Source organism: Scyliorhinus torazame, chromosome 10, assembly GCF_047496885.1.
Source record: "Scyliorhinus torazame isolate Kashiwa2021f chromosome 10, sScyTor2.1, whole genome shotgun sequence".
Taxonomy (NCBI): Eukaryota; Metazoa; Chordata; class Chondrichthyes; order Carcharhiniformes; family Scyliorhinidae; genus Scyliorhinus; species Scyliorhinus torazame.
Genome location: NC_092716.1, coordinates 63,011,763 through 63,024,670, shown reverse-complemented (window position 1 = coordinate 63,024,670; position 12,908 = coordinate 63,011,763). Strand labels below are relative to the sequence as shown.

General features: G+C 47.6%; 1 protein-coding gene across 6 annotated transcripts in view; it reads left to right on the top strand.

Annotated features, from left to right (window-relative positions):
• The window catches only part of abcc12 (ATP-binding cassette, sub-family C (CFTR/MRP), member 12), a 296,461-nt gene extending 284,660 nt beyond the window's left edge, over nucleotides 1-11,801 (top strand). For 5 of the 6 annotated variants that reach the window (XM_072518199.1, XM_072518200.1, XM_072518198.1 and 2 more), the window contains 3 exons: nucleotides 4,525-4,638; nucleotides 10,533-10,697; nucleotides 11,418-11,801. In XM_072518199.1, coding sequence (XP_072374300.1) covers nucleotides 4,525-4,638; nucleotides 10,533-10,697; nucleotides 11,418-11,510 — 372 coding nt within the window. In that variant the 3' untranslated portion in view covers nucleotides 11,511-11,801. Of the gene's footprint in view, nucleotides 1-4,524; nucleotides 4,639-10,532; nucleotides 10,698-11,417 lie in introns of those variants that run through there. The other variant, XM_072518201.1, reaches the window with a different exon arrangement.
• The last annotated feature ends 1,107 nt before the right edge of the window (nucleotides 11,802-12,908 follow it).

Below are 12,908 nucleotides of genomic sequence, written 5' to 3'. Positions count from 1 at the left end.
GTGGGAGGATGGATCGTCCTGGGGCGGGGGCTGTAGTGAGGTGCGCTGGGGGGAGGGTGGGTGGTGCCGGGGCAATCGGAGGGGGGGGTGTCGGGTGGTATGGGGCCGTGGGTGGGGACCCAGCTGGTGCCAGGTCCATGAGGGAGACTGTGTCCTGGCGGTCGTCGGAGTATGCCACGTAGGCGTACTGCGGGTTTGCATGCAGCAGCTGTATCGTTTCGATCAACGGGTCCGCCTTGTGGAGCTGCACGTGTTTGCGGAGGAGGACGGGTCCTGGAGCTGCCAGCCATGATAGGAGCGAAACCCCGGAGGTGGACTACCTAGGGAAGGCAAGGAGACGATCATGGCGGGTTTAATTAGTCACAGTGCAGAGTAGCGATCGGATGGAGTGGAGCGCGTCGGGGAGGACCTCCTGCCAGCAGGAGACCGGGAGATTTTTAGACCGCAGGGCAGCAGGACAGCCTTCCAGACCGTCCCATTCTCCCTCTCCACCTGCCCGTTTGCCCGGGGGTTGTAGCTGGTCATCCTGCTCGAGGCAATGCCCTTACTGAGCAGGAACTGACGCAGATCATCACTCATAAAGGAGGATCCCCGATCGCTGTGGACGTAAGCGGGGAAACCGAACAGGGTGAAGATACTGTTGACTGCTTTAATGACTGTGGCGGACGTCATATTGGGGCGTGGGATGGCGAATGGGAACCTGGAGTATTCATCGACCACGTTAAGGAAGTACGTGTTTCGGTCGGTGGAGGGGAGGGGCCCTTTGAAGTCCATGCTGAGACGTTCAAAGGGGTGGGAGGCCTTCACCAGGTGCGCTCGATCTGGCCGGTAGAAGTGCGGCTTTCCACTCCGCGCAGACCTCGCAGTTTCTGGTGACAGCCCTGACCTCCGCAATGGAGCAGGGCAGGTTGCGGGCCTTTATGAAGTGAAAGAACCGGGTGACCCCTGGGTGACAGAGATCATTGTGTAGGGCCCGGAGTCGGTCCACTTGTGCGCTGGCACATGTACCTCGGGATAGGGCATCGGGGGGCTCATTGAGCTTACCAGGGCGATACAAAATTGTAGGTGGAGAGCTCGATCCTCCACCTTAAGATTTTATCATTTTTGATCTTGCCCCGCTGTGTATTATTAAACATGAAGGCAACCGACCGTTGGTCAGTGAGGAGAGTGAATCTCCTGCCGGCCAGGTAATGCCTCTAATGCCGCACAGCTTCTAAGATGGCTTGGGCCTCTTTTTCGATCGAGGAGAGCCGAATTTCGGAGGCATGGAGGGTGTGGGAAAAGAATGCCACGGGTCTGCCTGCCTGGTTGAGGGTGGCGGCCAGAGCGATGTCCGATGCATCGCTCTCGACCTGGAAAAGGAGGGTCTCATCGACCACGTGCATCGCGGCTTTGGCGATGTCAGCCTTGATATGGTTGAAGGACTGGCGAGCCTCAGCCGTCAGGGGGAAAACTGTGGAGTGGATGAGTGGGCAGGCCTTGTCCGCATAGTTAGGGACCCACTGGGCGTAATAGGAGAAATACCCCTGGCATCGTTTCAGGGCTTTGGGGCAGTGGGAGTTTCATGAGGGGGCATGCGGTCGGGGTCCGGCCCTAGACCTCCATTTTCCACAACATAGCCAAGGATGGCTAAGCGGTTGGTGCGGAACACGCACTTCTCCTTATTGTACGTGAGGTTCAGGAGTTTGGCGATGTGGAGAAATTTGAAAAGGTTAGCGTCGTGGTCCTGTGGTCGTGGCTGCAGATGGTAACGTTATCTAGGTACGGGAAGGTGGCCCGCAGCCAGTACCGGTCAACCATTCAGTCCATCTCACGTTGGAAGACCGAGACCCTGTTAGTGACGCCGAAGGGAACCCTAAGGAAGTGGTAAAGGCGGCCGTCTGCTTCGAACGCAGTGTATTGATGGTCCGCCTTGCGGATGGGGAGCTGGTGGTAGGCAGATTTCAGTTCCACTGTAGAAAAGACCTGGTACTGTGCAATCTGATTGACCATATCAGATATGCGTGGGAGAGGGTACGCGTCAAGCTGCGTGTACCGATTGATGGTCTGACTGTAGTCAATGACTATCCTGTGTTTCTCCCCAGTCTTAACTACTACCACTTGGGCTCTCCAGGGGCTGTTGCTGGCCTTAATGATGCCTTCCCGCAGCAGCCGCTGGACCTCCGACCTGATGAAGGTCCTGTCCTGGGAACTGTACCGTCTGCTCCTGGTGGCGGCGGGTTTGCAATCCGGGGTGAGGTTTGCAAACAGGGAAGGTGGGTCGACCTTAAGGGTCATGAGGCCGCAAACGGTGAGAGGTGGTAGGGGTCCGCCGAATTTTAGAGTTAGGCTTTGGAGGTTGCACTGGACATCCAGGCCGAGTAACAGGGCAGCGCAGAGGTTGGTGAGGACGTAGAGCCAGAAGTTGCTGAACTCTATGCCCTGGTTGGTGACGGTCGCGTTGCAGTACCCCCGGATTTCCATGGAGTGGGATCCGGAGGCCAGGGAGATTCTTTGGGTAACGGGGTGTACCGCGAGGGAGCAGCGCCTTACTGTAGCGGGGCAGATGAAGCTTTCCGTGCTCCCGGAGTCCAGAAGGCAGGATGTCTCGTGCCCATCGACTGTCACCGTCGTCTTCGCAGTTGCGGCCGGGACTGGTCGAGCGTGATGGAGGCGAGCTGCAGCTGGTGTTCGTGGGCCCCGGGCTGGTCGGCGGCGGTTGCAGGCGATGAGCAGCCAGATGAGGTGTTCGACGAGCAGAGGTCGTGAGGCGCCATCCAAAATGGCGCCAAAGATGGCGGCGCCCGCGGCGGGTGGCATTAAAGATGGCGGCGCCCACAGGCCGCACGTGGTCTGATGGAAGGAAGATGGTGGTGCCCATTGACCGCGCGTGGGCTGCGGGGATGAAAATGGCGGCGCCCACAGGTCGCACGTGGCGGGTGCGGGAACAATGGGGATGGATACAGCGGCGACCGACCGGCCTGGCACACCGCAGCGGAAAGTCCCTTCTTCCCGCAGGCCTTGCAGATTGTGCTCCGCGCTGGGCAGCGCTGCCGGGGGTGCTTTGTCTGCCCGCAGAAATAGCATTTGGGCCCCCCGGGGTTGGCTGGCTGCCGCGCGGCGCAGGCTTGGGGTTGGCTGGGGGCGGCCGCTGGTGGGGCCCATGATGTCCATGAGGGCACCGTGCGGTCGGGGGTGTACCACTGTACGTTACAGGAGGCAACAGTCAGTGAGCTTGAGAGGTGCCTGGTTGCCGCAAGGTCGAGCATACCCTCTTCTAGTAGGCGCTGGCGGACGTACGCTGACCCCATGCCGTAACAAAAGTGTCCCGGATTAAAAGTTCAGTATGTTCGACTGCCGAAACTGCCTGGCAATCACAGTTCCTCGCCAGGATGTGCAGGGCGTGCGAGAAATCGTCTAAAGACTCACCAGGGAGTTGCTGTCTCGTGGACAGGAGGTGCTTGGCGTACAGTTTGGTGATTGGGCGGATTTAATGTCCTTTCAGGAGTATTGTTGCTTCCGTGTAAGTAGGCGCATCCCGGATAAGGGGGAAAATATCACAGCTCACCAGTGAGTAGAGGACCTGGCGTTTCTGTTTTTCCGAGGGTTGGTCCGTCGCGGATCGGAGGTAGCTCTCGAAACAAGCGAGCCAGTGGACGAAGGCCGAAGCAGCGTTGGCTGCTTGCGGGTGCAGCTGCGGGCGATCAGGCTTGATGCGCAGTTACATCGCTGTAATGTCTCTGCTTAATAAATTGATGCACTATCAATTATGACGAGACAAGAGTAGAGAGTAATCAAGGCTTTATTAAGCAGAGATATGTTGCCTCCTGCAGCTGCCACCAGAAATGGGAGCAGCTCGGTGTGCACACACATTTATACTCCGGCTACTGGGTGGAGCGAGCAGGCAGGGATCTACCCCCGTACCTGTAGTACGGAGCCTTACCGTATTACCTCTAATACACGTATTATACAAACAGTGGTGACTACCACAGGATGCGAACCTGTTCCTGTGGCAGGATCCAAGGGCAGTATTTGCCGGTGGCAGTGACTTAAGAGGCCCCTCCAAGGTTGTGCACAGGAGCACTGTTGCCATGAGGGAGGGACCATTGCCATAAGGGGAGCCTATCGTGGACTGGAATTCCCATGAAGGATGGCCCTACCTCCCCCTCCTACCGCTCTCCAGAACCTATTGGTAGGCCGCCAAGTTTACTTGATGGTGTCCCCTCCTGATGTGGGAAGATTGGTCATGTGAGGGAAGATCCTTAATTGACCACTTAAGTGGTTTAATACCGAGAGCAGCATGCTGTAAAATCCCTCCCACTGGTAATATGTCATGGAAGCGGGAAGACATGGGGCCCCCTTTCTGATACTTTCCTCTGCTACATTGCCAGCCCTCCTGCCTCCCAGCCCAACACCAAAGGGCTGTGAAATTGCAGCCCGATGGTTGGTTAACAATTCTGGTTAAAGATTGTTTTCAATTTTTATGTGGGAGAATCAGAACAACTGTTCCCTGGTTCATTGTGGAAAAATGATTCTATTTTGAAGATTTCAAAACTTCCAAAGAAACTGGAATCAGAGGTGATTGAAAACGGGGAAAACTTTTCTGTCGGAGAGCGTCAGTTGCTTTGCATGGCAAGAGCGCTTCTGAGAAACTCAAAGGTAAGCAAAAGAAGCCTGAAGATAGGCTTTAACGAAAGGGTGAAATGCGTTAAAAGACTAAACAGATGTTATCAGAAATATCTCAAAGTGGACAGTTGCTGAAAACAGATCAGTCACATTAATCTGGAATTGTTATCTGACCTCGAACATTGAGTAAATTAAAGCCAAACACATGCAGTGTGGGTGGATTTAACCCTGTAAAGGCAAAACAAAACTGAAAAGAACATTCCACATATTGAAAGTCTTATTACAAACCTTCAAACTGCTCCCTCAAGTACTTATTGAAATAAAAACAGAAAATGCTGGATAAACCCAACGAGTTTTCTCATTGAATGCACCCCTCGCCGCCATTCCACCAGCCAAAAAATCCCGGCCAACGTTTCGGATCGAAATGATCCTTCTACATTTTGTACTGAACTAAGGTCACTGTTATGTAGAGAAACTAAGCTGCAAAAATTAAATTAAACAAACTTGAGTGTTTTCTGATATAAAAACTGGTAAAATAAATCAGTGGATTGATGGGGATAAGTGTGATCAGTTATCATTCTAATTTCCATTTTCTGTAAACATTGTGATCTTTCATTTTTCTTCCTCACCATGCCCAGCCTGGATAGCTTACTGCACTGTTTGCCTATATCACAACAGAATTTCTACATCAAAATAACTCATTCTTAAATATCAGGAAGTGGAGATAGTTTTCAGTGATCTATAGTTGTATTGTTGGATGTTAGAAATAAGGGGCAGGACTTTCTGACCACCCCCAACCCAAGACCGGAATCCCACCTGAGGTGGATCTTTAACTGGTCCATTAAATTTTCTGTCCTGCCTGGAAAATATACCCCAAGGTATAGATTTAAGTGTGTTTAATTTAGTGTATTTGTATAAAAAAGGGCAAAACTCTAGTTAGATTCATGTTAAACAAAGGTGTTTGCATGTATGGGTATTGTATGGTTTCATTTTAAACTGTATCTCAATTGTGCTCAGAGAGTTTACAGTGTGAAAGTTAAAGAATAAGAAAGAATAAAATGTTGCTTAGCCACCAAAAGCCACTTCAGGAAAGAAAGATCTTGTCATTGTGTTGAACTGAAATCAAGCTGGATGGGGCCAGACCATGAAAGAGAAGGTAGCTCTCACAGCCCTGCTAGAAGAAGGAAAGCCATTAAAGGAATAATGAGTAAGAAAGCAAAGTTAGTTCTAGAAATTAGTCACTGAAAAGAGAGGTTTCCATGGAGATTGAAGTCAAAAGGAAAAATGGAACTGGAATTTGAGCAGGGTACATTTCAGTAAAGCTAAAGCCAGAGCTGAATGTGCAGACCTGGGTGAAATTGACGAGGGAAAAAACAAACATCTGAAGCATTTGTAAAGTTGGTGCATTATTTCCTATCGTTGAAACTTTGGTATTCTATTGGGGACTGAGTACTTGAAAGTATGGACGGAAACTTAAATGCATGTGGCAATTCAAGACAAAAGAAAATCCTGGAGGTGGATCCTTGCTGAAAACAGCTGAGGGAAAGCATTGTTTGTAAGAAGATTCTAAAGCCTGTCTTTTGAGACTGGTATTTGGAAACCTTCGTGTGACGATCAACTGGAGGCAAATTTAAGGAGAAATCCACAGAAGTCAGATTGCTTTCAGAGTGGGCAGTTGTCTGACCACAGTTAGCCTGTTAGCTTATGGGGATTGTGTGTTTACTAAGATACATTTATAAGATACATTTTATAACCTTTGTCATCCTTAAAGTCTGTGTACAGTTGTGAAGATACGGGGAAGTGAAAGAGTATTGTAATCAAACTTTCATGTTTAATGAATTTTTTTGTTGTTAGAAGCTAATTGGCAATCCTGTGACTCTGTTAATCCACATTTTGTAAAACAAATCTCTACAAGTTACAGGGTTCCATTCTGGGACCTTCCTGTCTTCCTATACAGTAGTAACATCAACTGGGATCATAAGACCATAAGATCCCCTTATTAAGCAAGAACCTATCTATCTCCGTCTTAAAGACACTCAGTGATTTGGCCTCCACAGCCTGCTGCGGCAAAGAGTTCTACAGATTCACCACCCTCAGGCTGAAAATATTCCTCCTCATCTCTGGTTTAAAGGATCATCCCTTTAGTCTGAGATGGTGTCACCTGGTTCTAGTTTTTCCTACAGGTAGATAGAGTGGACGTGGAGAGAAACATCCTCTCCACATCCACTCTATTTAGGCCTCGCAGTATCCTGTAAGTTTCAATAAGATCCCCCCTCCTCCTTCTAAACTCAAAAGAGTACAGACTCAGAGTCCTCAACCGTTCCTCATACGACAAGTTCTTCATTCCAGGGATCATTCTTGTGAACCTCCTCTGGACCTTTTCCAAGGCCAGCACATTCTTCCTTAGATACTGGGCCCAAAACTGCTCACAATACTCCAAATGGGGTCTGACCAGAGCCTTATGCAGCCTCAGAAGTACAACCTTGGTCTTGTATTTTAGCCCTCTTGACATGAATGCTAACATTGCATTTGCCTTTTTAACTGCCGACTGAACCTACCCATTAACCTTAAGAGAATCGTGAACAAGGACTCCCAAGTCCCTTTGTACTTCTGATTTCCTCAGCATTTCCCCATTTAGAAAATAGTCTATGCCTAAATTCCTCCTTCCAAAGTGCAAAACCTCACACTTTTCCACATTGTATTTCATTTGCCACTTTGTTGCCCACTCTCCTAGCCTGTCCAAATCCTTCTGCAGCCCCTGCCATCTCAATACTACCTGTCCCTCTACAGATCTTTGTATCATCTGCAAACTTAGCAACAGTGCCTTCAATTCCTTCTTCCAGACCATTAATGTATATTGTGAAAAGTTGTGGTCCCAAACAGACACCTGAGGCACACCACTAGTCACCGGCTACCATCCTGAAAAAGACCCCTTTTTCCCCACTCTCTGCCTTCTGCCAGTCAGCCAATCCTCTAACCATGCCAGGATCTTACCCTTAACACCATGGGCTTTTAACTTATTTAACAGCCCCCAATCCGGCACCTTGTCAAAGGCCTTCTGGAAATCTAAATAAATCATGTCCACTGGTTCTCCTTTGTCCAACTTCCTTGTTACCTCCTCAAAGAACTCTAACAGATTTGTCAGATATGACCTCCCTTTGACAAAGCCGTGCTGACTCAGTCCTATTTTACCATGCACTTCCAAGTACTTCGCAATCTCATCTTTAATAACAGACTCTAAAATCTTGCCAATGACCGAAGTCAGGCTAACCGGCCTATAATTTCCCATCTTCTGCCTCCCTCCCTTCTTAAACAGTGGTGTTACATTAGCCACTTTCCTGTCCTCTGGGGCCCTTCCTGGCTCCAGTGATTCCTGAAAGATCATCATCAATGCCTCCACAATTTCCTCAGCTATCTTTTTTAGGACCTTGGGGTGTAGTCCATCCAGAGCAGGTGACTTATCCACCTTCAGACCTTTCAGTTTCCCCAGAACCTTTTCCTTAGCAATGGTAACTGCACTCACCTCGGCCCCCTGGTTCTCCTGGGGCTCTGGCATCCCACTGGTGTCTTCCACTGTGAAGACTGATGCAAAGTAACGATTCAGTTCGTCTGCCATTTCCTTGTTTTCTTTTATTACTTCTCTAGCCACATTTTCCAGTGGTCCAATGTCTATTTTTGCCTCTCTCTTACCTTTTATATATTGAAAAAACTCTTCCTATCTTCCTTTATATTACTATCTAGCATGCACTCATACTTCATCTTCTCCCCCCTTACTGCTTTTTTAGTTGTCCTCTGCTCAATTTTAAAGGCTTCCCAATCCTCTGGCTTCCCACTAATCCTCGCCACTCTGTATACATTTTCTTTAGCTTTTATGCTGTCCTTGACATCACTCGTCAGCCATGGATGCCTTGTCCTCCCCTTAGCATGTTTCCTCCTCCTTGGGATGAATTTCTGTTGTGCCTCCCTAATAACCCCCAAAAACTCCTGCCGACTGTCTTTCCTGCTCGGCTCTTTTTCCAATCAACTCTGGCCAGCTCCTCCCTCATGTCTTTGTAGTTACCCTTATTTAATTGTAATACCGTTAAATCTGATTGCAGCTTCTCCCTTTCAAACTGCAGGGTAAATGTAGGGTAAATTCTATCATACTTTGGTCACTGCTCCCTAAGGGTTCCTTCACCTTGAGTTCCCTAATCAAGTCGGCCTCATTACACATCACCAAATCCAGAATTGCCTGTTCCCTAGTAGGCTCTGTCACAAACTGCTCCAAAAAAAACATCTTTTAGACATTCCACAAATTCCTTTTCTTGGGATCCACTACCAACTTGATTTTCCCAGTCCACCTGCATATTGAAGTTCTCCCATGATTATTGTAATATTGCCTTTTTTACATGCCTTTTCTATCTCCTGATTTATTTTCTGCCCACATCCTGACGACTGCTCTTTTTAACTTTGCGATTCCTCAACTCTAACCACAGAGATTCTATGCCTTATGATCCTGTATCACTCCTTGCTATCGATTTAACTTCATTCCTTACTAACAATGCAACCCCGGCCCCTTTGCCCATCTGCCTGACTTTCGATAGGACATATATCCTTGGATATTTAGATCCTAGCCCTGATCCCCTTGCAGCCACGTCTCTGTGATGCCCACAACATTGTACCGGCCAATTTCATTGTCCGCAACAAGCTCATTTACCTTGTTCCATATACTGCGCGCATTTAGGTACAACACCCTCAATCCTTCATTGACCACATCCCTTTTCACACTCTCCTCAGTCACTGTACCCTGTACTGTGGCCATTTTTGATTTTTGACTATGGCTTCTCTGCCTTACACTTTCCCCCTTACTATTTTTTGTTGCTGGCCCCGTTTTACTTCCCTCTGACTTCCTGCATCCCCCCCCCCCCCCCCCCCACAATGTCCTGCAGCCGCTCCATGACATCCTTGACCCTTGCACCAGGGAGGCAACATACTATCCTGGAGTCTTGATTGCGACCGCAGAACCGCCTGTCTATTCCCCTTGCGATTGAGTCCCCTATCAATATAGCCCTGCCATTCTTCATTCTGCCCTCCTATGCAGCAGAGCCACCCACGGTGCCATGAACCTGGCTACTGCTGCCTTCCCCTGGTGAACCATCTCCCCCAACAGTATCCAAATCAGTATATCTATTTTGCAGGGAGATGACCACAGGGGACAGCTGCACTGCCTTCCTACTCTTGCTCTGTCCTTTGGTCACGCATTTTCTATCTCTCTCAGTAATTTTCACCTGCGGTGTGACCAACTCGCTAAACATGCTATCCACGACGTCCTCAGCATCACGGATGCTCCAAAGTGAGTCCATCCGCAGCTCCAGAGCCATCAAGCGATCTAACAGGAACTGCAGCTGACACACCTCTTACAGATGAAGGAGTCAGGGTCAGTGAACGTGTCCCTGAACTCCCACATCGCACACGAAGAGCATGACACGTGTCTGGGATCTCCTGCCATGTCTTAAATATTAGGTTAACTTCTACAACTACAATGCCAAAAAAAAAAAAGACAAATGAAAAGAAAAACTACTTACCAGTCACAACTACTTACCAGCAGGTCCTTGCTTGGCCAATCAAATCACAGACCTCCTGTGACGTCACTCTTCAGTCTCGCCTCTCTCTCCGCGCTCTTTATTGAAGTCCCGCTCCTCTCTCCGCGCTCTTTATTGAAGTCCCGCTCCTCTCTCCGTGCTCTTTATTGAAGTCCCGCTCCTCTCTCCGTGTTCTTTATTGAAGTCCCACTCCTCTCTCCGCACTCTTTATTGAAGTCCCGCTTCTCTCTCTTAGTATTATCTGTTCATTCTCAAGTAATTAAAGAAGTGTTATACAAATGAAAATTCTTTTTTCCTACTGAAGAAATTCTCTATGATTAATTTACTGTATTGTTACTCCATTAGATTATAGTTTTAGATGAAGCCACAGCATCCATTGATTCAGAAACAGATTCATTGATTCAACAGACCATCAGAGAAGAGTTTAAACACTGCACAATGCTGACGATTGCACATCGAATAAACACAGTTCTGGAATGTGACAGAATTCTAGTTATGGATAATGGAAAGGTAAAGAACGCCCTGTACAACATTGCACAAATTCCCTAGATGTTTTTGTACACGATTAGCATGTTTCTACTGACATTACCAACAGACAACCTTGCTTCTGGACAATTGAAACAGCTGTATATTTAATCACTTGATCATTAGACAGAAACTATTGGAATTATTATTTTTATACACTGTTGTCATTGAATTAGAAAAAAAATCCAAGAGTCGGATACTTGTAAGGTTTTAACTTGTTCATCCCATTGTCACAATGACTTACCAGCAGGTCCTTGCTTGGCCAATCAAATCACAGACCTCCTGTGACGGCACTCTTCAGTCTCACCCCTCTCTCCGCGCTCTTTATTGAAGTCCCGCTCCTCTCTCCGCATAACAGTGCGTATAAATCCTGGTAATTATTACTTTAGGTCGCAGCACAATAGAAATGGAATCACTAGAACATACTGATGGAGTTACTTATCTGATGATAATAAAATATCAGTGGGTATCAGCTTAACCTCTAACTGGATGACTAGAAATAGCAATGTGATATGATGGTGATCGTGTTTTCCCTCCCCCATTAGATAGGCAAAGCCCATCTTTACTACCATGCTAAAATTCACAACTCTCGTTGTAACATTATTCATTATTGCCAGCATGAATATACAACCGACTGTTTTTCATTAGTCTGCATTTGTTAGAAGGCTGATAAGATAATTGCAAAATTCACTTATTCTTTTTCAGGCTGTGGAATTTGACAAGCCAGCTGTGCTGCTGCAAAATCAGAGTTCAATTTTTGCATCTATGCTGGCTGTTGCCAACAAAATGAAGCCATAAATATGCAAAGAAAGTCCAAATTCAGAATTGCTACAGAAAGATGCTTTGATTAGATCAGAGGACAATTGACTCAAATGTTCTTAAATATAAATGCGTTTATGAAGCTGAATGTGTTTTTTTGAATGAGCCACTATAATGAGCAATTACTTGTATAATCTCCAGTTTCAGCCATCGAGGGGTGAAAATAAATTGGCTCCAAGCTTTATTATTGTGATGATACTGAAGTTAATCATCATTGGGTTTTGTGGTAATTTATTTCAGGAAATTAAATATTAGGGTCACTATAAAAAACGATTGTGATCTGTATTATTTTATTGATTGAAATTCCTTATTACAACAGTTATGCACACAGATTGGTTAACACACTGAAGTCAGATATTGCTAGCTCTCTTCTGCATGCTGGAAGGAATTTACTTTATTGCCTGGTCAATATTTCAGGGAAGAGCAGAGACAAGCATAGTATGCAAGTCCTTGGTATGAACGATCTGATTGATGCAAATTTTTCTTAGATTCTAACCCAGACAAGTTGCCAGAATAAAGACTGCTGGGAGAATGTTTATGCATTAGCACATTTCCAATTGTATCAATTTAAAAGATGGTATCAATATGCTGATGTAGATTGATGGAAGTGGGTTGGGGACTTTGGAGCAAAGCACTGAGTAGGGCCAACTCCACCTCTTCCTGCGCTAGGCTAAGCCTCATGCAGTTTAAAGTGGTGCACAGAGCCCACCTAACTGGAACACAAATGAGGTTCTTCCCAGAGGTGGAGGAAAAATGTGAACGGTGCCACGGAGGCCCAGTCAACCACGTCCACATGTTCTGGGCATGCCCCAGACTTGTCGGGTTCTGGATACCTTCTTCGAGGCGATGTCCAGGGTTGTGGGGATGAGGGTGGAGCCGTGCCCGAGAGTGGCAATCTTTGGAACAAAGAAAATTACAGCACAGGAACAGGCCCTTCGGCCCTCCCAGCCTGCGCCGATCCAGATCCTTTATCTAAACTTGTCGCCTATTTTCCAAGGATCTACTTCCCTCTGTTCCCCGCCCGTTCATATATCTGTCTAGATGCATCTTAAATGATGCTATCGTGCCCGCCTCTACCACCTCCGCTGGCAAGGGGTTCCAGGCACCCACCACCCTCTGCGTAAAAGACTTTCCACGCACATCTCCCTTAAACTTTCCCCCTCTCACCTTGAAATCATGACCTCTAGTACTTGACATCCCCACTCTTGGAAAAAGCTTGTTGCTATCCACCCTGTCCAGACCTCTCAATATTTGTAGACCACAATCAGGTCCCCCCTCAACCTCCATCTATACAACGAAAACAATCCTAATCTACTCAACCTTTCTTCGTAGGTAGCACCCTCCATGCCAGGCAACATCCTGGTGAACCTCCTCTGC